This window comes from Ictalurus furcatus, chromosome 11 (assembly GCF_023375685.1).
Source record: "Ictalurus furcatus strain D&B chromosome 11, Billie_1.0, whole genome shotgun sequence".
NCBI lineage: Eukaryota > Metazoa > Chordata > Actinopteri > Siluriformes > Ictaluridae > Ictalurus > Ictalurus furcatus.
Window position 1 is genome coordinate 19,058,210 of NC_071265.1, and position 26,267 is coordinate 19,084,476.

Consider the following 26,267-nt stretch of genomic DNA (forward strand, 5'->3'; position numbering starts at 1 on the left):
TCTGTATCCCTCCCTCTACCTTCAGCTTTCTTACCCACACTGCAGGTAGAATAAAGTAGTGTTGTACATACCTCATAAGAACACGCTAAGGCCAGCAGCTTAGAGAATTGTTTTGTGGAAAAAAGCAGGTAAGTGTTTTTAAAAAAAAAAAACCCAATTAAGCACACTCATAACATTTGGCTACATGGATGACACATTAGTATGTACTGACAGTAATTTCCAGTTTTACTGTATATTCAATCACTGTTCACACTTTGGTATCCGTTATAATAATCAAAAACCCTTGCATATTACTAGAACAACTGAAACTACTGAACATTTTGTATACTCTTAGGCAACACCTTCAACAGTACAGCTAGCATTCAATATTAACAAACTCATAAGGGCTTAAGCAACCACAGCAAATCCTGAAAACACCGCTCTTGATTTGTACGCAAATGACTAATTACCAAGTACCCCAAACTAAAATAGCCTGGACACTCAAATGGCCTCATGTGCACCCTGTAGCTTTATTAACCCAGCTGAGGTCATGGAACTGGTTGAATTTCTAGTTCTGTTAACCAGCATCATTATGATTTTTAAAATTTTTTTTATTACAGTATTACAAAGTGAATCATGACCAGGACAAGTAATGCATTATATATTTATTTCTTCAGTTCAGAATATTTTGACAAGAATCAACCAACTGTACACATCCACATAAGAAAAATAAAATTCGTTTAAAATAACATTAAACCCCACTTATTAAAAGATAAGCTAAATGTTACAAGATATACAATGTCTTTGTTAGATAAGAAAATAAAGAGATGAAACAGTCTGAAGCTTTCTGCTTACCTACAAAGGGCTTAAAGACATGATGATATTAACTGGGGGGGGGGGGGGGGGGGACATGGGCGATGGAGACCTGAACAACATAATATTGTCCTCAATTTGATAACAAATCATCTTGGAGTGTTTAGAGCTGCATTATCAATCAATAATCACAACACAGTAGATGAGCTCATTATTGATGTGTGGATTCGTGTTGGCTACAGGGACTTAAGATCCACTTAAGTTAAACAGTACATTGTCAAGTTTGTTGCACATTGTGCTGCCTGTGAAATTTAAACCATACTCTCAAAACCATGGCGTACAAAGACTCCCGGACATTGTAGCTGTTTGAAAAAGGTACTTTTACAAAATAAACAGTTGATTCCAAAGAAATAAAGACAACGTCATTCATTTAATGTTCAGCATTGGAATCCATCTCACTGTACATCACAACATGATATTTAAGTTTTGCATAATTTTGACATCAGGCAGGTTAATCCAGTAATTAGCCAAGGAAAATCACAGATTGCTGATCTACGTATTCTATAACTTTGCTGACACATGAAGAAATAATGCCAATAAGTCAGGCATATCCATTAGTTTTATAAACAAAACTCATTTAAGAAAATAAGTACTATGACTCCCACATTAATGACACAGGCTCACAGTTTCGAGACGGGGAGTTGTACAGCATATTAAAAACGTTTTCAGATAAGAGCTCTCGCATTATCTCTATTTCGGTTTCGAGCTAGTGCTATACTAACCTTACTATTAAGAAACGTAATGATTGAGGAAAAAAAGCAACATCAAACACAGATGTAAATCAGACCCTACAGTGAAAGCAGATACCTCCACTATGTTCTTTCAAACTATATGGCTAGAATTTGCTTTTGAATGGTATATTGACATATTTAAATACACAACATTGCATTTCTCCAGATAATTCTAATTCTTAAAGCAAACATCCGATCAATAATGTCTTTAAAAAGAAAACACCAGTAATTAAAATGAAGCACCTTTAAGCAGTAGAAGACCTGAAATGCCCTAGCAAATCAGAACTGGTGTTCAACATCTGATTTCTACATTAAAGCATGGCAGGGTCTTTAAAGGGATCGAGCTTTTCAGGACAGTTCTGGAGAAATCTAAACCTGCTCAAAAAACTGGAAAGTGACAAGTGCATGGTCAGACTTGAATGAAATGTCATTGGCTCACTTCTGAACATTTCAGGGGCTTCATAACAGAGGGGGAAAAAACCTTGTCAAAATGGAACTTTAAGGTGCACCTTAACTTGTTTTTATAAAATCAATTTTATTTACTAGATTAAAGCATAATAGCATCAACCAGAATTAGAACTCATTTTACCCTAATGACATGTATGTCCAAGTATTAAAATATGCGTTCATCTTCTATCTTAGCCATTTTGAAAAATTCTCAGAAAATAGGATGTTGGATTTGTATATTATTTCAGATACAAAGACCATTACACTCCAACTCCTTTTACATGTTCGGGTAATTTGGTTCACTAAAAACAGATGGCTTAACTTGCACTAAAAGCATGCACCCATTACTAAAATGGGAAAGTTGGTTTCAGTCAGCTGGAGATTAAAACTAGATTTGTTCCAGGTTTTCGTAAGAGATTTAATTACTAAGCCAATGCCTTATATGCTTATCGACTCTCATAACCTCAGGCAAATTTCTTAGCCATTGAGCTCACATCTCATAGTGCTTCATCAGTGTGAAAACTTTCTGATCGGAATTCTAAAACTCAGCAGACAGACAGCTACCTAAATGATCAAGAGCCCGTTAAATAAAATGTAATATTCATGCATACAGTTGAGCTACTGTAAGTGCTGCCAGAAAAATAAATGCCCAACTGTAAATGAGGCATGTATAAGGTTAAAACTAACAGACAAACAAACAAAAAACAACAAATCTGTAAAACAGTCTTGCAAAATACTAATCGTGACTCCAGCCAACCAGGGTGCATAGCCTGGATCGCGTGTGTGTCTTAAGTGGAGTTTAGTTTATTTAAGCCCAGGCATACTGGTGTATAGATGACTAACAAAGGCAGCATTACCACAAAAAAAGTGAAATTTCAAACAATGCATCTGAAATCAGAGGGAAAACGTGAGCCTAGGTGATGTGATGAAGGAATGGTGCTCTTAAGAATTTTTCTTTTCTCATGTCATCTCTGTCCTTCATTCCTTCAGCAGCATTCTCTTAGATAAGTCTGAATGGTATACTGCTGCTATGGAGACGTGCAAAAGACATGCAGGGGTGTGGATGTACACATCATTCTTGGCCAAAGCCTTCTGTCTCCTCGATGGCAAACATCAACTTTTCTTTGAGCTGCTCGTAGCTCTTATATGGAGGCAGATCCAACCGGTTGAAACTGTAATGGCAAAAACAAAATAACCTTACTGACAAATGGTACATAGTTTTACATTTACCTCATTTGGCTGACATTTATATCCAAAGCGACTTAGAGCTGAAACAACTGAGCAGTTGAGGGATACAGGGCTTGCTCAAGGGCCCATCAATGGCACCTGGGATTTCAACTCATGACCTTCCAACTGGTTGCCCAGTAGCCCAATGCCTTAATCACTGAGCTACCTTTGCCAAGTACTTTTCGGTGTCATTAAATGATAAGGAAAATGAAGAACAAACAAACAAAAAAAGTATAAGCTATTATGACTTTTATTGTGGCCAAATAAATACTGTCTGAGAGTCACAGCATTAGATACTGTTAGGAAAAGAGACATGAAAAAGTGAAGGTGACAATATTTCAGAGACCAGCTCAAAATGTTTCAAATCTCACCACCTGCTCTGTAGTAAACTCACCATGTGTGGCTCCTGGGAAGCCAGTTCTCCTTTCCCACTTTCTCGATGCAGAACTTCTGTGGCCCATTGCTCCCTGTTGAATAAAACAGCATTTATATTCACTTCCTAAGGAACCTTAATCATGATTAGTAATACAGTGTCTGCCACTAATATTGGCACCCTTGGTAAATATGAACAAAGAAGGCTGTGAAAAATTGACTTCATTGTTTAAAATTTTGAACTTTGTTTAAAAAAAAAACAACAAAATTGACAAAAATACTCTGCTCTCAAGGTTATCAAACAATTTCAAACAAAAAACTTTGTTAAATATAAGTGTGCAACAATTATTGGCACTCCTACGAATTCATATGAGAAAAATATGTTTGAAGTATAGTCCCAATTTTTCCCCCCATTTTTTTATATCTTTTTTATGAATCAACCTGGAATTGGACGCGTGTCTATATTGTCTCAACGCACTGTGAAGAGGATGGGTCAAGTGGCCAAAAAATCTCCAAGGGTCACAGCTGGAGAATTGCAGGAGTTTGCTGCGTCTTGGGTTCAGAAAGTCTCCGAAACTACAATCCGAAGTCACCTACATCACCACAAGTTGTTTGGAAGGGTTTCGAGAAAAAAGCCTCTACTCTCATCCAAAAACAAACTCAAGCGGCTTCAGTTTGCCGGACACTACTGGAACTTCAAATGGGATCGGGTTCTATGGTCAGATGAAACCAAAATAGAGCTTTTTGCCAATAAACACCAGAAGTAAAAGTTCCTCATCCCCACGGTTAAATATGGTGGTGGCTCTTTAATGTTTTGAGGCTGTTTTTCTGCCAGAGGACCTGGACATTTTTTAGGATACATGGCATCATGGACTCTATCAAATATAAACAGATATTAAATGAAAACCTGACTGCCTCTGCCAGAAAGCTTAAAATGGGCTGTGGTCGGATCTTCCAGCAGGACAATGATCCAAAATCAACACAAAAATGGTTTACTAACTCAAGGTCCTGTCATCGCCATCCCAGTCCCCTGACTTGAAACCCATAGAAAACCTGTGGGGTGAACTGAAGAGGAGAGTCCATCAGCGTGGACCTCAAAATTTGAAGGATCTGGAGAGATTCTGTATGGAGGAATGGTCTCAGACCCCTTGCCCTTCTCCAACCTCATCAGATGCTATAGGAGAAGACTCAGAGCTGTTATCTTGGCAAAGGGAGGTAGCACAAAGTGTTGACTAAAAGGGTGCCAATAACGGTGGCACACCTATATTTAACAAAGAGATATATATATATATATATATATATATATATATATATATATACATACACACACACACACACACATACATACATATACACATACACACACACACACACACACACACAGTATCTCTTTTTGTACTCAAAAGTGAGTACACCCCTCAAATTTTTGTAAATATTTGATTATATCTTTTCATGTGACAACACTGAAGAAATGACACTTTGCTACAATGTAAAGTAGTGAGTGTACAGCTTGTATAACAGTGTAAATTTGCTGTCCCCTCAAAATAACTCAACACACAGCCATTAATGTCTAAACCGCTTGCAACAAAAGTGAGTACACCCCTAAGTGAAAATGTCCAAATTGGGCCAAAAGTGTCAATATTTGTGTGGCCACCATTATTTTCCAGCACTGCCTTAACCCTCTTGGGCATGGAGTTCACCAGAGCTTCACAGGTTGCCACTGGAGTCCTCTTCCACTCCTCCATGACGACATCACGGAGCTGGTGGATGTTAGAGACCTTGTGCTCCTCCACCTTCCGTTTGAGGATGCCCCACAGATGCTCAATAAGGTTTAGGTCTGGAGGCATGCTTTGCCAGTCCATCACCTTCACCATCAGCTTCTTTAGCAAGGCAGTGGTCGTCTTGGAGGTGTGTTTGGGGTCGTTATCATGCTGGAATACATGCTGGGATCATGCTCTGCTTCAGTATGTCACAGTACATGTTGGCATTCATGGTTCCCTCAATGAACTGTAGCTCCCCAGTGCCGGCAGCACTCATGCAGCCCCAGACCATGACACTCCCACCACCATGCTTGACTGTAGGCAAGACACACTTGTCTTTGTACTCCTCACCTGGTTGCCGCCACACATGCTTGACACCATCTGAACCAAATAAGTTTATCTTGGTCTCATCAGACCATAGGACATGGTTCCAGTAATACATGTCCTTAGTCTGCTTGTCTTCAGCAAACTGTTTGCCGGCTTACTCGTGCATCATCTTTAGAAGAGGCTTCCTTCTGGGACGACAGCCATGCAGACCAATTTGATGCAGTGTGCGGCGTATGGTCTGAGCACTGACAGCCTGACCCCCCACCCCTTCAACCTCTGCAGCAATGCTTGCAGCACTCATACGTATATTTCCCAAAGACAACCTCTGGCTATGACGCTGAGCACTCAACTTCTTTGGTCGACCATGGCGAGGCCTGTTCCGAGTGGAACCTGTCCTGTTAAACCGCTGTATGGTCTTTGCCACCGTGCTGCAGCTCAGTGTCACTGTCCTGGCAATCTTCTTATAGCCTAGGCCATCTTTATGTAGAGCAACAATTCTTTTTTTCAGATCCTCAGAGAGTTCTTTGCCATGAGGTGCCATGTTGAACTTCCAGTGACCAGTATGAGGGAGTGTGAGAGTGATGACACCAAATTTAACACACCTGCTCCCCATTCACACCTGAGACCTTGTAACACTAACAAGTCACATGACACCGGGGAGGGAAAATGGCTAATTGGGCCCAATTTGGACATTTTCACTTAGAGGTGTACTCACTTTTGTTGCCAGCGGTTTAGACATTAATGGCTGTGTGTTGAGTTATTTTGAGGGGAGAGCAAATTTACACTGTTATACAAGCTGTACACTCACTACTTTACATTGTAGCAAAGTGTCATTTCTTCAGTGTTGACACATGAAAAGATATAATCAAATATTTACAAAAATGTGAGGGGTGTACTCACTTTTGTGAGATACTGTATATAGTTTTTTTATTTTTTTTATTTTATAAACCTGTGTTTTGTTTGCAATTGTTTGATATCCATGAGAGCAGAGTATTTTTTGTGAATATTTTAAACAGAAGTGCAAAAGGCAAAAGGTTAAACAATACAGACAAATTTTCACAGCCTTCTTTGCTCATATTTACCAAGGATGCCAATATTAGTGGAGGACACTGTATATAGACAGGTTACAGCTTAATACACATGATGCATGCAGGAGCAGCTCATCGCACTTACCCATGAGGTCAGTAAACCCCCCAACAGGAAGCCTGCAAGTCCCGGTCACAAACTGTAGCAAACGCATCCTCTTCTCGTTGTCCATTTCTTTCATAAGCTACAAATGGAGAGTGAAGGACTGAGACTGGAGGCAATTTTTTATCAAGCACTGATCTCATCTATCTAAGTGCTTTATGAGTGTTTGTGAGCAAGAAGCCAGACTTACCTGCCAGAACCAGACGATCTGCTTGCTGCTGCGAGCATAATGTCTGTAGATTGTGTTCCTCTGCCAATCTGAAAGATCAATCTCCTGCATTCCACACAGCATCACCTAAGGACACATGGACACATAATATGATATGTGGTTTCATGATAAACCTTTGAATGAGAAGTGGAGTTAGAAGACAAATAATAATTCTTCTATGGCTGTAATAGTCTGTACCTCCAGCTCTTTGGCATCGAAGTACTGCAGGTACTGCTGAGGCAAGACTTCATTAAAACCTTCTAAGAAAGCTTGAGTCTGTTCCTCAACCCCCCTGGATAACCTCCACTCCGCTACCAGTCTGCCAAAAAAACAACATTTTTTAGTATTCTCAGTTATATAAGAAACTATTAGTAATGCAGCTATTTTACAAGATGTAAAAGTGCAGTTTATACTATTTTAACACTTTTCAAGGCCTACAACAACCACATAATTTGAGAGACAGCTTAAAAACTGACAATACTGCTATATAATGGTTTTGCCTGACTGTTTCTCTTCAAACTTCTGTTTACATTTTCTGGGCTATAAATTAGCCTCACCCCCAGCTAGAGCAGAAATGCTCAGCTCTGCCACTTTTCCTTAAAAAGCAACTCGCAAAGTGTACCGACTGAACAAGTCTGTGAGATCAATTTGCTTTACAGGCAGCAGAGGGCTGCCTGTAAATGTGTGTGTGCGCAACAATTATTGGCACCCTTTTAGTCAACACTTGTGCTACCTGCCTTTGCCAAGATAACAGCTCTGAGTCTTCTCCTATTATGCCTGATGAGGTTGGAGAATACATGGCAAGGGATCTGAGACCATTCCTTCATAGAGAATCTCTCCAGATCCTTCAAATTTTGAGGTTTAGGCTGGTGGACTCTCCTCTTCAGTTCACCCCACAGGTTTTCTATGGGTCAGGGGACTGGGATGGCCATGGCAGGACCTTAATTTCATGGTCAGTAAACCATTTTTGTGTTGATTTTGATGTGTTTTGGATCATTGTGCTGCTGGAAGATCCAACCACGGCCCATTGTGGTGATGTAGGTGACTTTGAATTGTAGTTTTGGAGAATTTTTGACCCCAAGATGCAACTAACTTCTGCAATTCTCCAGCTGTGATCCTTGGAGATTTTTTGGCCACTTGAACCATCCTCTTCAGTGCGTTGAGACAATAAGGCACACGTCCTCTTCCAGGTTGATTCATAACATTTCCAGTTGACTGGAACTTCTGAATTATTGCCCTAATGGTGGAAATGTGCATTTTCAATGCTTGTGCTATTTTCTTACAATATCAATGGGAATACACTTCAAATATATTTTTCCGCATATGAATTCAATAATTGTTGCACACAAAGATATATTATTTATGGATAAACCTGTGTTTTGTTTGCAATTGTTTGATATCCATGAGAGCAGAGTATTTTTGTGAATTTTTTTAACAAAAGATGAAAAGGTTAAACAATAAAGACAATTTTTCCTCCTTTGTTCATATTTACCAAGGGTGCCAATATTAGTGGAGGGCACTAGGACAGTATTTTAAAGATAATTTTGTAAAATCCAAATAAGCTTTACAGATCTTTACTGGAAAGGGTTTATACAATGTTTTTCCTGCTTATTCAATGAACCATATACAATTATTGCATATGCAGCTGTGGAACAGTCCTTAAGTTTACAGGAGGTAGGCAATTAAGGTCACAGTTATAATAACTTAGGACACTAAAGAGACCTTTCTGCTGACTCTGTAAAACACCAGAAGAAAGAAGTCTAGGGTGTCTGCTCACCTGCGTGAACATGCCATAGGCCTGCTGCAGGGAGGCATGAGGACTGCAGATGTGGCCAGAGCAATAAAGTACAATGTCTGTAACGTTAGACACCTAAGACAGTGCTACAGGGAGACAGGAAGGACAGCTGATCGTCCTTGCAGTGGCAAACCACATGTAACCATGTATCGCCCACAGACGTGATCGAGAACTTTCAAAAGCCTTGGTGGAAGAGTGGGGTATCATCTCACAGCAAGAACTGACAAATCTGGTGCAGTCCATGAGGATGAGATTCACTGTAGTACTTAAAGCAGCTGGAGGCCACCAGATACTGACTGTTACTTTTGATATTGACCCCTCCTTTGTTCAGAGACTCATTATTCCATTTCTCTTCGTCAAATGTCTGTGAAACTTGTTCAGTTTATGTCTCAGCTGTTGAATGTTTTTAGGTTTTAAATTGTTAGTATTATGTCTTCTAGGAGACATGTAATTATCTTATTTAGCTTCTGAAGGGCAGTAATAAATAGAAAAAAAAAGAGATCTTTAAACAAAACAACAATTTACACCGATCATCCTGTTCAAATGTTTACATCCACCTGGCTCTTAATGTGTCGTGTTATCTTCTTGAGCATCAGTGAATGTTTGCACCTTATGTAATAGTTGTGTACGAGTCCCTCAGTTGTCCTCAGTGGGAAAAGATAGATCTCAACATCATATAGCCGCTGCTGGAACGGGGTCAAATATGCAGAAGATGCTGGAGAAGCAAAGTAGGTGCAGGGCCTGGAGGATTTTTCTGAAGAACAGTGGGCAGTTTAACTGCTCAGGACAAACAAGGGACTCGTGAACAACTATCACAAAACAAAAAAACAGTCGCGGATCATCCAGGTAACGACACACAGTATTCAGAATCAAGGGTATGTAAACTTTTGAACTGGGCAATTTTAATAAATTCAGCTACTATCTTGTCTTGTGGACTATATGTAAACATCTGTTATGTGAAATAGCTTATTCAGGGTGGTACTAAATAAAAAACAACATGGGATTTTTATGATCCCTCTTATTTTGTTAACAGTATTAAGATTTAGCAGATTCTGCAAGGGGTATGTAAACTTTGGGGCACAACTTTATCATATCCCTGGTATATTTTATACAATTTTATGGCAACAACCAACAAATGTTCTATGTTTTTTTGCAGCAGGAATAGTTCGAACATTTAGACACAATTAGCATTTTGGATCAAAATATTGGACCAAGTTCATGAGTTTTGTGTGAAGCACTTGTTGACAAGTTATTCTTGCATGTTTGGGAAAAGGACTACGGTTGGCCAAATTGCCTCTTGCTGTGAAAGGAGGCAGCCCATGTTTACTGACAAAACGTACCAGACTTTCTAGACGTCTGGCTTGCGGATCTACTCAGGAGCAGTACAATAGGTCTTGCAGTGCTAATACCTGATATACTCTTCCTTATTGTCCTCAGTTACAAGAATGTTTCCTCCATCTGGCTTCAGCTCATGAGTAGTGATCTCACCCAAGATCTCCTTATCCACAGAGAAATACATCTCCAGCCCACACTCCTCCAAGTTATTCTCCCTGTGTGTAAATGCCAGTGCAAACATTATCCAGTAACATGAGCATCAGAAAAACACATCACCAGCCTACAATCTTCCAAGTTATTCTCAGTCATAAAATAATGTCTTCATATTTCTGTGACAAGGATAATGGAGATAACATCTCCAACCCACATACGGTACATCAAATGCGTAATTACCATCATCAGGGAAATCTCTCAGAGAAAATATCAGTACCACTTTTCTCAAACCCATACTGCATATCTTTTTATCTTTAAGAAAACCATCTTATCCTGAAAATTACAAATCCGTTATATTACTATTATTATTTATTTGCTCATCAAATGGCAGTTCTTGACAGATACTGCTCTGTTGGGATTAATATGATTATTATAGACAGCAGCATAATTTCACTGACTTGATCCAGATTAGGGAGTTGTAGAACTCAGGGTCAATGGATTCCAGGTCTTTCAGAGCCAGAGGCTTGTTCAAGATCCGCTTATAGAACGGCAGAGAGAAGCCGGTGTCGATGAATTTCCCATGAAACAGAGCCTGGGGCAAAACAGACAATTAAATCAAACAATTCAGATGCAGAGAGACACATCCTTTACTCAACTTAAGGGTTAACAGACAAATAGCATTCAAGCACACAGAAATAATTAGATTACTATCTGACTAAACTGATCTCAGCCATTTCAGCCAAAATCCCAAATGTTTGCACTTCCACTCTAACATGCCTTATACAGTATACATAAATATATGCTTTACATCAGTTGGAGGAACGGAGATAAATTTGGTCCTTAATGCTGAACAGCAGTCTTTGGTTACTGCTTTACTAGTTGATCATTTATGGAATAAAGTGAAAATGTGCGTGTACCATGGCAATAAATCTTCCAATGAACTTGAAATATTTGAGGTGGTCTGGGTTGATGGACGAGGCAGGGTTGATCTGCAGACAGTAGTTGTCTTTACCCGCATATTCAAAAAGACAGTACATGGGGTTCAAAACTTCATGAGACAACAGGAAAAACCATTCCCTGTAATGACAGACAGACAATTATTCTTACTACAGCTGGCCAATATTGTTTATTTTTTATCTTGCTTATCACTGGCCTAGTTTGATGTGTGTGACACGCATGACCCAGCTATTACTGTAACTCACACCTGAAGTAGGCTGTAGAAACAAAGAGTTTATTTATGACCTAATTAAGCAAGAAAATGGCACTTCAATTTGAACCGAATTTGCATCGCATAACATACAGGGAAATTATCGGGTTACGTTTTTAACCACCACCTCTTGAATTTCAGTAGTTGGGTACACAGCTGTTCCTAGGATAAAGGCAATCTACTATTAAAAAGATGTGGCAATGAACACACATACATGAAGCAAAATAAGAAGCTACACCTCTAGAAATGCACCCTCCTGAATTCTGACGAACATCTTACAGGTTCAAGGCGTTATGTAGCCGAGTAATAAACACACACCTAGCTACTCCCCCATAGTCCAGTCCCTCCTCTCCTGGAAAGATGATCCATAGTCTTCGCCTCAGGTCTTGCGGGTGGAAGCTCATGATCTACGAAATAAATGTTTGGACTCTGAAATATTAATCATAATTAGCAGCTGTAAATAAGGAATTCTAAAGCAACTGATTAAGCACATCAACTGCACAAAGGTGTCCATGCTGACCTGCTGAAAGGAATCCTCAAACAGCGTCTTGCGACTGACGTGGATTTTGATGTGCTGAGGCCTTGCCAGTTGCTATAGTGAGCAAACAAAAATAAATTATTCCCGTTACAAGAAAGAATCTGTCATAATAAATTACATGTACAAACTGCTTGTATAAAAGTCAATCACTAAATAACTTATTGCAGATTTAGAACCTACCTGACACCAGAAGCGGAAATAATGCACTTTGGCTTTAAAGTCACGCACATAGGTAATCTGAGGGCCATTCTCACTGTGTAGCATAAACACACACACACACACACACACACACACAAAGTTAGAACTGACAAGATGCACTGACCAATATGTTCCGATAAGCTGAATTAGCCTTAAGGAACATCTTTTAGGCTGATACTGACACAAACATTTTAGCCAGCTTTATAATAAACATCATAAGCTCTTAATTTAAGCTGCACACATGCAAAAGAATGCTGAAGAGCTCACAGTGAGGATTTGCCCGTGCGAGGGTCGATGTAGGTGGTCGTTCTCCTGTTGTGGTCAACAAAATATGGAATCCCATCCACTGTGAACCTCATCTCCCAGCCTTCTGGCAGGGGCTTTTCATTTAACAACCTGAACCACACACACACACACACACACACCCACCCACCCACACACAATTATACTGCAAATTAGAACAGAGCTGGTATTTTTGTCACCATTAACTGTAATGTTTATATTCTTTCTTAAACTCAAGTACTTTGAGATTTGGGGACTAAATTGAGGACAGCTATATGCAGTGGCGCTTGAAAGTTTGTGAACCTACTTTTCTGCATAAATATGACCTAAAACATCATCAGATTGGATCAGATTGGATCATTTTCCTCGATTAATAAATGATCAAGTATATTATTTTTGTCTCATTTGTTTAATTGGATTCTCTTTGTCTACTTTTAGGACTTGTGTGAAAATCTGCTGACGTTTTAAGACATATTTATTCAGATATATAGCAAATTCAAAGGGTTCACAAACTTTCAAGCACCACTGTGAATAAGAATATCATTTGCTTCAAAGATGTGTACTTTCCTACCCTTGAGTACGAGGATCCTCCCACTGTGTTGTCCGTGTAGGATGATGAACGAAGTACATTCTCCCGTTTGTGTCAGTTCGCTTCTCTGTAAGCAGAAAGGGTAGACACACAAGTTCAAAACACTCGGTCAAATCCAGATTATTTAGGATTTAGAATTTCATACTTCAGGATTCCATTCTTCACACTACGAAACAGTTTTGTGATGCGAGATTGATGGAAAAGATAAGCTAATGGGTTGGAATGTGTTAGAAACTGTCTCACCCCATCCCTGTGGTAAAGGACCCAGTGGATCAAACTCTTTATTAGGAGCTGGCCCTAGTTGATCCTGTAGCTATAGAGAAAGCGAGAGAGCGAGAGAGAGAGAGGACAAAAAGCAGAAGGGGTGGGAGGAAATCACTTAATCGCTTCATTATGGCAGATAAATATTAACTTTTTTTCTGGAGCAATAAAAACAGCTAGAAAATGGTTGAGAGAGATATGTGTGTGTTCTGACCCCAAAAATAAATCTCTGGTTGAACTGCTGCATGGCTCCCTGTAACTGGCTCTGCTGGCTCTGCCACTCCTCATAATTCCTCACAGACTCTGCAGTGGGCCGCTGCCATGTGGTGCTCCGGCTTAGGTGATCCACATAATACACTCGGCTCATCGGGTCCACACGACGCTCCCAGCTAAGCGAGACAAAAATATTTTAATAACCATTCGTTCAGTGCACTCCAAGTAGACATGCTAAGTACATATTTAGATTTTTCTTGTTTCATTCTTTTTATTAAGCTTTGCTGTTAGTTAAAGGACTATCAATGGACTCGACTACAGTACCCAGGAGGCAAAGGTTCAGGCCTCTCCCAGGTGGTCTTTTTCTCAATGTGATCCACATAGTAGATACGACCATTCTGATCCACTCTCTGCTCCCAGCTACAATATGCAAAAACACACACAGGGAAAAGAATTCAGACAATGTACATCAAGTCTACCAATTATAAAAATATTGTTCACTGTTGGGTTATAATGCCAGAGTTTTTCTTTTCTTAGTGCTTAACTCAGAGTGTGAAAGAGTCAAGAATAGCTTAGAATCTGATAATGATTTTTCCATAAAGAGAGCGCGAGAGAGAGTAAGAGAGGGCGAGAGAGAGGGCGAGAAAAACACACCCAGGAGGAAGTGGGCCGTTGTTGATGGGGGACACTCTGCGGGGAGTGGGGCTCACTCTCAGGGCTGGCCCTGACCCTGAGTTTGATCCTGGGATTGCTGCCTCTCCATTCACACGTAAACGTGGGGATGAGCCTGGACTTGGACCACTACTGCCGTGGGTGGGTGAAGAGCCAGTAGAGGAGGCTGAACAGATTGACAGTTGTTGAATGATGAGGCCAAAAATATTTATCACAATCTATTACAAATATTGTTTTGATAAACTACTTATTCAGTATAAATCAAGAATCAACATTTTTCCATATTTTAATACATTCACTGGGAAAAAAAAAAAAAAAAAGTGTATCCTGCAGTGCATTCTCAGGTTTGACAAATTAATCACACTTCTGAAACAGCAGCAATAAAGTGAAAGAGGTACTTGTGGAGGAGTTTGGTCTCTGGGGGGAGGGAGGAGGTGGTCTCTGGGGTCTGGGGGGCCTCGGAGGTCTCAGAGCTCCTGTGGAATTTGAGGGAGACCCTGTACTTCCCACAGCATGGCCATTAGGCAGAGAAGAATCATCAGCAAGGTCACTGGAGGGCGAGGAATCGCGACTCGATCTGAGACATACAAACGCACATGCTGGGAAATGATCTTTTATACAGGATTAAAATCTAGTGTTAAAATGATGGTACACTGGTTTCAGGAAAGGGGAAAAAATGTCCAACTTAAATAGGAATTGCAGATTAGTTTAAAAAGAGTTTTAAGGTGCTTCTTTTGATTCTTGGATTTGATAGTCACAAAAACAAAACCAGAATAAAAATCTGAGATGATAAAGACATAAAATATTCAGATTACATAAAAACAGTAACATTTGGGTATTAAATATAAAAAAAGAAAACCATTGTACCTTCCAGCTGCCTCTTGCTTGGAATTTGGTAGACCATCTGAGAAAAATGAAGCACAGTTCATAAAAGAAGCTGCAAAAAGCATTTTATTTATTTATTTATTTATTTATTTTTACAGTGGTTTCATGTTAGGATGTAAGTTAGTGAAATATGCAGACACCTATTGCATGCCTTTCTGTCTTAAATGAGATTGCACAGTGAAATTGCTTTAACAGGTGGATCACATTCAACCCCAGAATTGCCTGAGGGCATTTATTCTTAAAAAGCAATCCCTTGCTGATTGCTTACAATGATGATTTTGCTTTACAGTGTGGTACATGTTCTGCATGTCAGTAAAGATTTGTCTGTTGCATTTCATGTGCCCCCCCCCCCCCCCCACAGGTATAATAGCATTTCGCTCTGGTGCTGAATCTTCTGCACAGATCATTGTAAAGGGTCAACCTGAGCAGAGCTGATGTTTTGTTAGGAAACAGATGTCTTACTGTGCTTCTGTTCCTCAGAAGCAAACGTTTCAGGATCCACCTGCATTCCATCCAGACACACAGACAGATCTCCCACTACATCACTGCCATCTGTATCTGCACTCAGAGGCAGAGTCTGTATCACCTCATGGACTAAGAGAAGGAAAGAGCACCATTAGATTAGGTGTATAAGAAATGTGGTGATAAAAGTGAATAATAATACAGCTCAATTCACTTCTATTTGTAGGGCACTTTTAACAAAGCAGCTTTACAGAAATCTGGCTGTAGATTTAGATGCCCAGTGAGAAAACCAGAAAAAAAGGGGATTATTTATCTATCTATCTATCTATCTATCTATCTATCTATATATGAAGTAATCACTACTAGGTGTGTTGAAAGGATGTTCAGTATGAGCATCATGGTGTTTATATTTCCAGCAGCAGTCCTTACGTAGGCTTAACTTAAAAGCTGTTTGTTAAGATATGTTCTAGATTTTAAAAATTTCACCGAAAACAATTTTTTCTTATGTTACATTATATAATATCCACCATAGGCCTATAGGCTGTTTTCTGTCCCCTCCCCCCCCCCCCAGACACCACATAGTATTAAAATGCTTGATCTCTGAAAAGGACGCTCAGTATAAATAATTAATTCACCACCACCACCAGCAGCAAGTACTGCTCCAGCCTTTGCAATTCGAGGCAATATTTCATGCTTGTGTCTAATGTACACATGTCCAGTGAGTGTGCAGTTTCTGTAAAAGTTTTTATGAATCATGCACTAATCCAGTTCACCTGCCTTCCTCAACAGCAAAGCACTGAGTAAGTCACAGACACACAGCACACACAACTGACACTTTACTGTGCATAAAACCCAAATGTGAAAGACAACAGGACTTACTCTTCATGTCATTGGATTTGAGGGTCTCACTGACTTCTAAAGTTGCCATTCCCAACAAAATGTCTGCTTTGAGAGTCTGATGACTCCAGACACGGAAAATTAACTTGCTGAAGGGGGAAACGATTCTATAGGAGATTAAAAAAAATAAAGCAAAGATAAGCAAAATAAAAAAAAAGAAAAGAAAACAATACTTCTATAACTGAAAGAAATCAGTAAGCTCAGCACGGCATACCACGCTTTCAAACTTACACTGTGAGTGGCTGCTTCCACTTGGGGCTGTGAGTGTTGGTGCACTTCTCCGTTTTCTTCGACTGGCCATCTACGGCTACTTCCACATACGGACTAGGCCCGAACCAGTTCTTCTTGTTCTCTTTCAGTTTAGCTGACAAAACTAATGATCAAAAGATCATTACAAATAGTTACAAATATACATATCATATCTTTTTGATCAAATGAAAATTGCCTAAATCAGGCACATCCATGTTTCTAGAAACACCCACCTATTATCTGTAATTGGGCCTTCATTGTGTAGCCATCAAGAGCAGCTGCCTTGACTCAGATGCATCTGGGGGAAAATTGAACACAATTAAAATGGACAGGCATTTAGATTGTAATAAAATTTGGCTGCATTTTACAGGACAATCAGGTACAAGACAGTTGGGCAAATTTGTAGTTAAACGAATATCATAACTTTTTATTATTATTATTATTTTTAAATAAAACACTCCATCATCCAAGACTAAATGTATGTAGAACACCTTTTCTATAACACTAGACTGAAGACAGAGTCGAAGAAACTCAGCAGAGAAAGCATTGCAGAGAATGATTAAAAGTCCAGCTGTAACCCCTAATCAGATTATAAAATCTAAATTTCAGACTTAATACACAGGTCTAAGCGAAACTACAATATGTAGCAGTGCAGTTGTAACTTAATAATGAACAAACAATTAGGATTGCTTGCAACTCTTACTGTTTTTAAAACATTTACTTTCCATTTAGCATTAGTCCTTCTCCTATTGCCTCTTGGGCTCTCAAAAAGCTTGTTTCCAGAAGTAATTATTTATTTAAAACCACAACAATGATGCAGAAGGCAGTCATATTGCATGTTCAACAGGAGCAGGGCAGTGGAATGTAGCATTAACCCTTGCAAAAGTGTTATCTTAATTGGCCTGGCTAAACTTCCCTTTATTACAGACTTTGCAGCTTCACTGGGCAAAACTAAAATTAGACAAAATGTGTAAATATACTCAGCAAAAAAAAACTAAAACAAAAGCAAAAATGTCCTCTCACATTCAACTGCTTTTATTTCCAGCAAATTTCTTAACGTGTAAACATTTGTATTAACATAAAAACATTCAACAACTGAGAAATGAACTGAACAAGTTTCACAGACATTTGACGAAGAGAAATGGAATAATGAGTCTCTGAACAAAGGAGGGGTCAATATCAAAAGTAACAGTCAGTATCTGGTGTCCTCCAGCTGCTTTAAGTACTACAGTGCATCTCATCCTCATGGACTGCACCAGATTTGTCAGTTCTTGCTGAGAGATGATACCCTATTCTTCCACCAAGGCTTTTGAAAGTTCTCGATCACGTCTGCGGGGACACATGGTTACACGTGGTTTGCCACTGCAAGGATGATCTGCAGTCCTCATGCCTCCCTGCAGCAGGCCTATGGCATGTTCACGCAGGTGAGCAGGAACTCTAGGCATCTTTCTTCTGGTGTTTTTCAAAGTCAGTAGAAAGGTCTCTTTAGTGTCCTAAGTTATTATAATTGTGACCTTAATTGCCTACCGCCTGTAAACTTAAGGACTGTTCCACAGGTGCATGTGCAATAATTGTTTAGGGTTCATTGAACAAGCATGAAAAACATTGTTTAAACCCTTTCCAATAAAGATCTGTAAATATTATTTGGATTTTACAAAATTATCTTTAAAATACAGTCTCCTGAAAAAGGGACATGGAAACTTCTTCAGCAAAAATAAAAACTTCTGAGTCTCGAGGTTTTTGATGGCAAAAACAGATTTGACTTTTATTACCATAGTAACAAGAGCAGAGTCGGTTTGCAAAGCAACTGCCTTGGCACAGTCATACCTCATGTATATATACACACAGTGCCCTCCACACCCTTGTTAAATATGAGCATAGAAGAAGGCTGTGAAAAATTGTCTTTATTGTTTAACCTTAAATTCACAAAAATACTCTGTGCTCATGGATATCAAACAATTGCAAAGACAGGTTTATAAAATAAAATTTTAAAAAATAAAAAAATCTTGGTTAAATATAGGTGTGCAACAATTATTTGCACCCCTATGAATTCATATGAGAAAAATACATTAAGTATATTCCCATTGACAATCTACATTTTTTAGTACACATGGGTGACTAGGAGCAGGAAATTGTTCCACCATGACTTCCTGTTTCACAGGGGTATAAATATGAGGTAACACACAGGCCAAATTCCCTTAGTCATTCATAACAATGGGTAAGACCAAGGAATATAGCTGTGATGTGCAGCAAAAGGTTGTTGAGCTTCACAAAATGGGAAGTGGCTATAAGAAAATAGCACAAGCATTGAAAATGCCCATTTCCACCATCAGGGCAATAATTCAGACGTTCCAGTCAACTGGAAATGTTATGAATCAACCTGGAAGAGGACCCGTGTCTATATTGTCTTAGCGCACTGTGAAGAGGATGGCTCGAGTGTCCAAAAGTTGCATCTTGGGGTCAGAAAATCTCCAAAACTACAATCTGAAGTCACCTACATCACCACAAGTTGTTTGGAAGGGTTTCAAGAAAAAAGCCTCTACTCTCATCCAAAAACAAACTCAAGCATCTTCAGTTTGCCAGACACTACTGGAACTTCAAATGGGATCGGGTTCTATGGTCAGATGAAACCAAAATAGAGCTTTTTGGCAATGAACTCCAGAGGTGGTTTTGGTGCACACAGAGAGGTAGACATATGGAAAATTACCTCATGCCCACGGTTAAATATGGTGGTGGGTCTTTAATGTTTTGGGGATGTTTTTCTGCCAGAGAACCTGAATATTTTGTTGGGATACATGGCATGGCAGGGTTCTATTTTACTGATTTGTGTACAGACTCAATCTCTCTAAGCAGGTGCAGAGAGTGAGATTGCTATGAGAAATGACTGAGCGAGCCTAGAAGAAAAAGATTCACTTTCCAATGGAGGAATGTGTACTCGGTGACTTTACATGTTCGTCACACCAGCTTGACCTACTTTGATTTCAATTTCTCTGAATAAAATACTGATTCTTTTCTAATATCTCATACACTGGCCACACATGATTATCTCATTTTGATTTCTTAACATATACCAATTGATTTCTTGCATGGGCTTATGCTTTTGAAAATGCACCATGCTAACACACACACACACACACACACACACACATCCTTGAACATTGATGCATCTTCTCTAACAGGTGGCCTTATCAGTACTTGCAAATTTGTGCACACAGGCCTTTGTGTATGAAGTTCTGTATTTATCTAAACTTCTGCAGTTTGAACAATAGCCCACTCACAAAGCTGGCAATAATAGTGGAATGACATAACAAATTAGCAAGCTAGGAAGAAAAAGATACAAACTGCAAGTGAGAACTGCATGCTCAGTGATTTCCCACAAGCTTGGAGTTACATCAATTTGTCCTAGTTTCACCTACATGAATACTGACTTATTACTCTCTGCTTAATAAAATATTCCATGTACTATTACAACATAATCATGTTTAAATGCAAAGTTAATATTAAGTCACTCTCACATGATTGAAATACATTCCAAAGTCATTATTAGGCCTTTGACGGATTAAAACCTTCCTTATCACTCTGATTATTTGAACTCTTGATTAGGCCTGCCAGATTACATAATCATATTTAAATCATAGTCTGATCAAAGAAATTCTTCTATATACAGTGTCACTTTTTAATTTTTTATAGTTTGATCCAAATGTGAATTTTACATGCGCATAACCCTTTTGAGTCACTAACCATGTAGCACAATATGGAAATGGTCCTCACATGAAAACCAAATGGTTGAAAGAATTTATTCTTCCAAATGAATAAATTGTAGATACACTCTGTGAGAGCTTTGGAGAAGCTACTTTCATCATTTTTTTGCACAAAATCCTATCATATTATTCATCTTTAATTAAAGCCAGAGTAATGTCTTCTTAAAAACACAAACAGTCTCAGCAGTAATCAAGTCACATTATTTGCTCAAATACAGGAAGTAGATTCACATATCTTACAGAGTAGGAACAGTCTTCAAAGAAACCCTTCTTAAAACTCACTCTGCTGAAAATCCCTTTACACCATCTTAACACCATCAGAACGGAACGTTCTGGGCCATAACAACTTTAAGGAAGTTTGTTCCAGAATAGGTTCCCCATTTCCTACGTTTAGGCCCTCATGAGGAGGAGCACACTATCTTTTTAAAGGTTCACACAAAGGCTATGAAATCCCTTGGTCATAATGATCTGCAGTACTTACTGGAAGAGGTGAGGAGAAGTTAACTAAACTAAAGTGTAAGTGAGAAGATACTACAGTGTATGATTGAATACAAAGAGTATGAGACTACATTTTGTTAAGTTTTCACTCACAATTTATATTAGTTGTATGATAAATGAAGGATTTAAAAAAAAGAAAATTTATTGAAGCAGTAGCATAAGAGTGAATCAGTCACAACAATTTGGAAAAAGCATGAGAAGAATTTAATCTTACAAGGACAAATCTGGCAGATTAAATACAATAAAAGAAATACTAACCAACTCAATCTTGCTTGATTTATGTCGTATGATGCGTGTTTCTGTGTGCGCAATGAAAACAGTAGGCATTTATTTACAGCTCAGTTTATTCTTCATGCAAAGTTGAAATATTTCAACATAGAACTACACTAACAGCTTTGCATTTACTGCACTAAATATTGCCTGATAACTTGGACTCACGTCCAAGATGTAAAACAACAAGGTGTCACCGGGCAGCACTGCACTGATGGGCAATAGCCTGCACTGCATTTTATACGTTACGTACTTTACTTCTACGAATACCCTCGTCATGTGGATACCATGGATGAGAAGACGAGACAGATAATACCCTGCAAAATCCACATGGAGACGCAGAGACCTTCACTACTTTCATATCAAAACACACCATCTAACAAAACCATTTCACCTGGATGCAGTTCATCAAGGAAACCACTGCTGTTTATGACTTCTTGTGCTTCTACTTCAAATCCTTGGAAATTAAAGTAAGAGTTCCTTGTGGTGTAATAAGAAGTCTCTACGTGACTGTGTTTGTTGTTGGAAAATGATCCTTCCAGTGACTTCAGATTATATGGTCCAATGACTGCAATACGGGTTGCAAACTGGCACGGCCACTAGCTCACCAACACAGAGTTTACAAAGCACACAGTGTGCTCGAGCGCATAAACAGTTTGTAGGTGTGTACTGAAGAGATGAGCTGAAGGTGATTACTTTAATGACACCTAGGTGTACACAAACTGCACTCCTCTATGGACATATCAAGATGCTGTGCCAGCTCCTTCACACACAGGTCATCAGGCCTCTCTAGCCACATGCTCTTCTACACTTCTCTCATTCCTATCTCTTCTGTTTCAAACTGCACTTTTTTTTTTTTACTATCTTTATAATGTCCGCTCCTCACTGTCCATGTGCGGTCTCTATTTGTCTGCTGAGCAATTCACCGTTCTTCAATCCAGTCTAGATTGGTTTCTGTTATCTCATATGTTGCGTGTCCTGTCAAGAGAAGAATTATGGTTATAAACCATGACGTCATTTTAAAGCGCATTTCAACACCTCCCTGTCACAGGAATAAAGCAAGCCATTAAAGTACTTCAGAACAAAACTTAGAAGCCATCCCTTTCCCAGGAAGCATTTTGCATATTTATCTTAATGATCATCTTTTGAACATGCCCTAGCAGCCTCTCCTCCTGCTCACCTGCGGTTTTCATTCTCAACAGGAGCTCTGTACCTTACAATAAAAACGGATTATGATATTCATTCATTTATCTTCAGTAAGTGCTTTATACTGGCCAGGGAAGGGGTGGATCCGGAGTTTATCCCAGGGAACACCTGGGATGCTATGCCAGCTATGCTTTATTTATGATAATAGAATAAGCTGATAATAGGACCAAAAAAAAAAGAAGAAAGAATCAGTGCATTAAATACTGCTTCCTTAAACAGTATGACTACTTTTAAATAATACAAATATATCTTCTTCTCAAGAGCCCCCTACTTCTTTAGACGCCGACGTCCAGTTTCTAATTAAACCAAATGTGTTTAGTTCATATTATGAAAATTCTGATGTTATCCTGAATCTTTATTTCAATGCAAGTAATAACTTGGCTCGCTTTATACAAAGCTTCAAACGGTTGTGAAACTGCTGGCTACAAATCCCAAAAGGAGTTTGACCTGTCCAAAGGTCCTAAGGGATTCTTATATAAAGACTTTGAGACTGTCTTTAGATATAGGCAAGATATTCCCAGAGAGGCATTAGTTCCTCTGTGTCTAACAGCAGGGGATGTTCTACGATCTGGTGAAGTGGACTCACTGCTGTCTTTCCAGCATCACTGCTTCTCGGTTCTTTCGCAACGCAAGGGATGCACTTTCTTTCCTGTGAATCTAGAGACAGCAGGCTGACTAGCCAATGTCAGTTTCTCAGTGTAGAACATTTCATTCTGTCGAACATTATAACCAGGTCAATCCACTGGAAAAAAAATAAAAAATATTGCTGCCAAGTAGCTGAAGGAGACGTTTGGATATGCCTAAAGGCACCATGTTGGACATAATGTGAATGTGGAAATTTGAATGCTTGTAGGTGTCTGTCCCACATTTTGTACATGTGTTGCCAAGAGGTATGTGAACCAGAAAGTGTAAAATAAAATATATATAAATACTCTCAAGGACATCCTGCTTGACACTAAACAACTAACAATATGTTCTCATACCATTTTGTATGCGTTTCCTGCTCATGAAATAAATGTTGACAATTAAAGAATTGAACTCATGGTCAAAGGACAATGTCTTCTTTCACTTAAGACATGTATGATTAATGTGCAATATACACTCACTGGGCTCGTTTTTAGGAACACTATAGTAATATTGGATAGGGCCTCCCTTTGCTCTCAAAATAGCCTCAATTCTTCATGACATGGATTCCATAAGATGTTGGAAACATTCCTTTGAGATTCTGGTCCATGTTGACTGACTGCATCACGCAATTCCTGCAGATTTTTCAGGTGCACTTTCATGCTGTGAGTCTCCCGTTCTACCACATCCCAAAGGTCTTCTATTGAATTCAGATCCAGTGACTGGGAAGGCCACTGAACTCATGGTCATGTTCATGAAATCAGTTTGAGATGACTTTTGCTTTGTGGCATGGTGCATTATCATGCTAGAAGTAGCCATTAGAAGATGGGAAAATTGTGGCCATGAAGCGATGCACATGATCAGCAACAATACTCAAATATGCTGTGGCATTCAAGTGATGATTGATTGGTATTAACAGGCCCAAAGTGTGCCAAGAAAACATTCCATTACACCATCTCTACCAGCCTGGACTGTTGACACAAGGCAGGTTGGGTCTACGGATTCATGCTGTTGGAGCCAATTTCTGACTCAACCATCTGTGTGCCTCAGCAGACATTGAGATTCATCAGACCAGGCTACGTTTTTCCCTGTCTTCAGCTGTCCAGTCTTGGTGAGCCTGTGCCCACTGCAGCATCAAGGTTTGATATGTTGTGCATTCCCAGATGCTTTTCCGCTCACCACAATTGTACAGCGTGGTTATCTGAGTTACTGTACACTTTGTCAGCTCGCACCAGTCCGGCCATTCATCATTGACCGCTCTCATCAACAAGGCGTTTCCGTCTGCAGAACTGCTGCTCACAAGTTGTTTTTTCTTTATTGCACAATCCTGAGTAAACTCTACAGACTGTTGTGTGTGTAGAGATCAACAGTTAAAGAAATACTCAAACCAGCCCGTCTTGCAACAACAATCATGTCACGGTAATAATAACTGAGATCACATTTGCCCAAAGCTGCTGGCTCGTATCTGCATGATTTTATGCATTGCATTTCTGCCACATGATTAGCTGATTAGATAATTGCATGAATGAGCACGTGTAAAGCTGTTCCTAATAAAGTGTTCAGTGAGTGTAAAAATATAATGATATTAACACTTGAAACTTGGATAGGTAAAACAAGGTGGAAATTGTGTTTCGTTTTGGCATTAGGATGATTTTATTGGCCATTGGGTTATGTTTTTTTGGCCTGGTTCTGAATTGACATGAGGTTGCTTTGGAAACACACACACACACACACACACACACACACACACACACAAACTTACCGAATGAAAACGGACAGAACACACTATTCTTCATGCAGGGATGTGGTTGAATGTGATGTTTTTCCTTCACACAGGAGGAACTCAGGCCACATGTCGCCTTTTTGTCACCTCTCCTGTTTTTTGTCTTTTCCATGCAGGAAAAGAGAAAAGCAGATTCTGTTGCTGAGTTTTGTTTTTTCTCCTGGAAGATTCGTGCGATCTGCTGTAGCAGTTCTGGACACGCCAGTATTACCAAACATCACGACACACCCACTCAGTCACAGGTGACATGATCACCACCCCCCGACACACACACAGTTTCTATACAACACGAGGAGTTGCACCGACATGCAACGCGGCGTGACGTCACGCTATTATTTCCAGAACCAAATATCAATAGTCCCCTGTAAAGCCGATAGTTACATAACACAAAGGAGATTACGTTTCCCGTTACGTTGTTCAAATAAAAAAGAGAACCGAACTGAACGAAACCCCAGAGGCCTGCGTGTGGTTGTTATTTGTATCAGGCTAACTCCTGAGCCTTAGAGGAAACTGCTCATAACGCTGCACTGACAGGAACCGAACAGTTATAGCTATATAGTATGCTAGTGACACGCCTTTCATTTTCCAGTCTGTTACTTTAATGGTATTTTAAACGCGACAGTAAAACCCAGTGTTAACGCTGGCTCGGAGTTAGCCAGCAAGTTAAGACAGTACTGCTATAACTAGCTAGTGTTGATTTAAATAGCAAGCTTCGAAATAAATGATTTATTTTAGTATTAAATCAATCGTAGACCTGCTATCACAACTTTGTGCTTATAGTGACACAGGTAATGCCTCCTGTTCACGGACAGAACCGATTAAGTAAAGCGTCCTGGAGAAAGTTCCCAGACTCTCAGGAGCATCGTTACTGCACTCGCTAGCCTTAGCCTTAGCTCGCTATCCAAAGCCACCTAGCACAGATAGCGAGCTAGCTCTGCCCGTCGCTGTCAGGTGGAAACTGCTAGTGAACTAGCTAACGCTAACAGACAAACAAGGATATTCCTTTTCAGCTTGTCGGTATATATATATATATTTAGTCACAAAGAGGAATTACCTGATTTTAATGAAGGTATGTGGTACCTGGCGTTCAGCAGCTGTAGAGAAAATAGACTTCCACGCTTTGGTTCGGTTGATACATTTTTCCGTTTTATTCCATTGACCAAAGGTCCTCCACACGGCCTCCTTTACCGGTCACGTGACTCCTTAATCCGTGACGTTGGTGACGGGCTCAGGTCTAAACACTCCACATAGCAACCGCATGGATAACAGCACAAACT

General features: G+C 39.5%; 1 protein-coding gene across 2 annotated transcripts; it reads right to left on the reverse strand.

Annotated features, from left to right (window-relative positions):
* Positions 1 to 629: 629 nt before the first annotated feature.
* Positions 630 to 26,202, reverse strand: itcha (itchy E3 ubiquitin protein ligase a). 2 transcript variants are annotated; one of them, XM_053636307.1, is made up of 24 exons: positions 26,045 to 26,202; positions 17,082 to 17,146; positions 16,831 to 16,972; positions 16,582 to 16,706; positions 15,703 to 15,834; positions 15,223 to 15,259; positions 14,754 to 14,932; positions 14,338 to 14,521; positions 14,008 to 14,103; positions 13,685 to 13,859; positions 13,453 to 13,516; positions 13,192 to 13,276; positions 12,606 to 12,734; positions 12,321 to 12,393; positions 12,123 to 12,194; positions 11,921 to 12,009; positions 11,313 to 11,472; positions 10,854 to 10,987; positions 10,317 to 10,457; positions 7,311 to 7,431; positions 7,095 to 7,199; positions 6,890 to 6,986; positions 3,652 to 3,724; positions 630 to 3,202 (listed from the first exon to the last, which is right to left on the reverse strand). In XM_053636307.1, exons 2-24 carry the CDS (start codon positions 17,104 to 17,106, stop codon positions 3,103 to 3,105), a joined length of 2,538 nt encoding a protein of 845 aa, XP_053492282.1. In that variant the 5' UTR covers positions 17,107 to 17,146; positions 26,045 to 26,202; the 3' UTR covers positions 630 to 3,102. The 2 variants fall into 2 exon arrangements, with proteins under 2 accessions (XP_053492282.1, XP_053492281.1); XM_053636306.1 differs by having other exon boundaries at positions 13,453 to 13,522.
* Between the last annotated feature and the right edge of the window lie 65 nt (positions 26,203 to 26,267).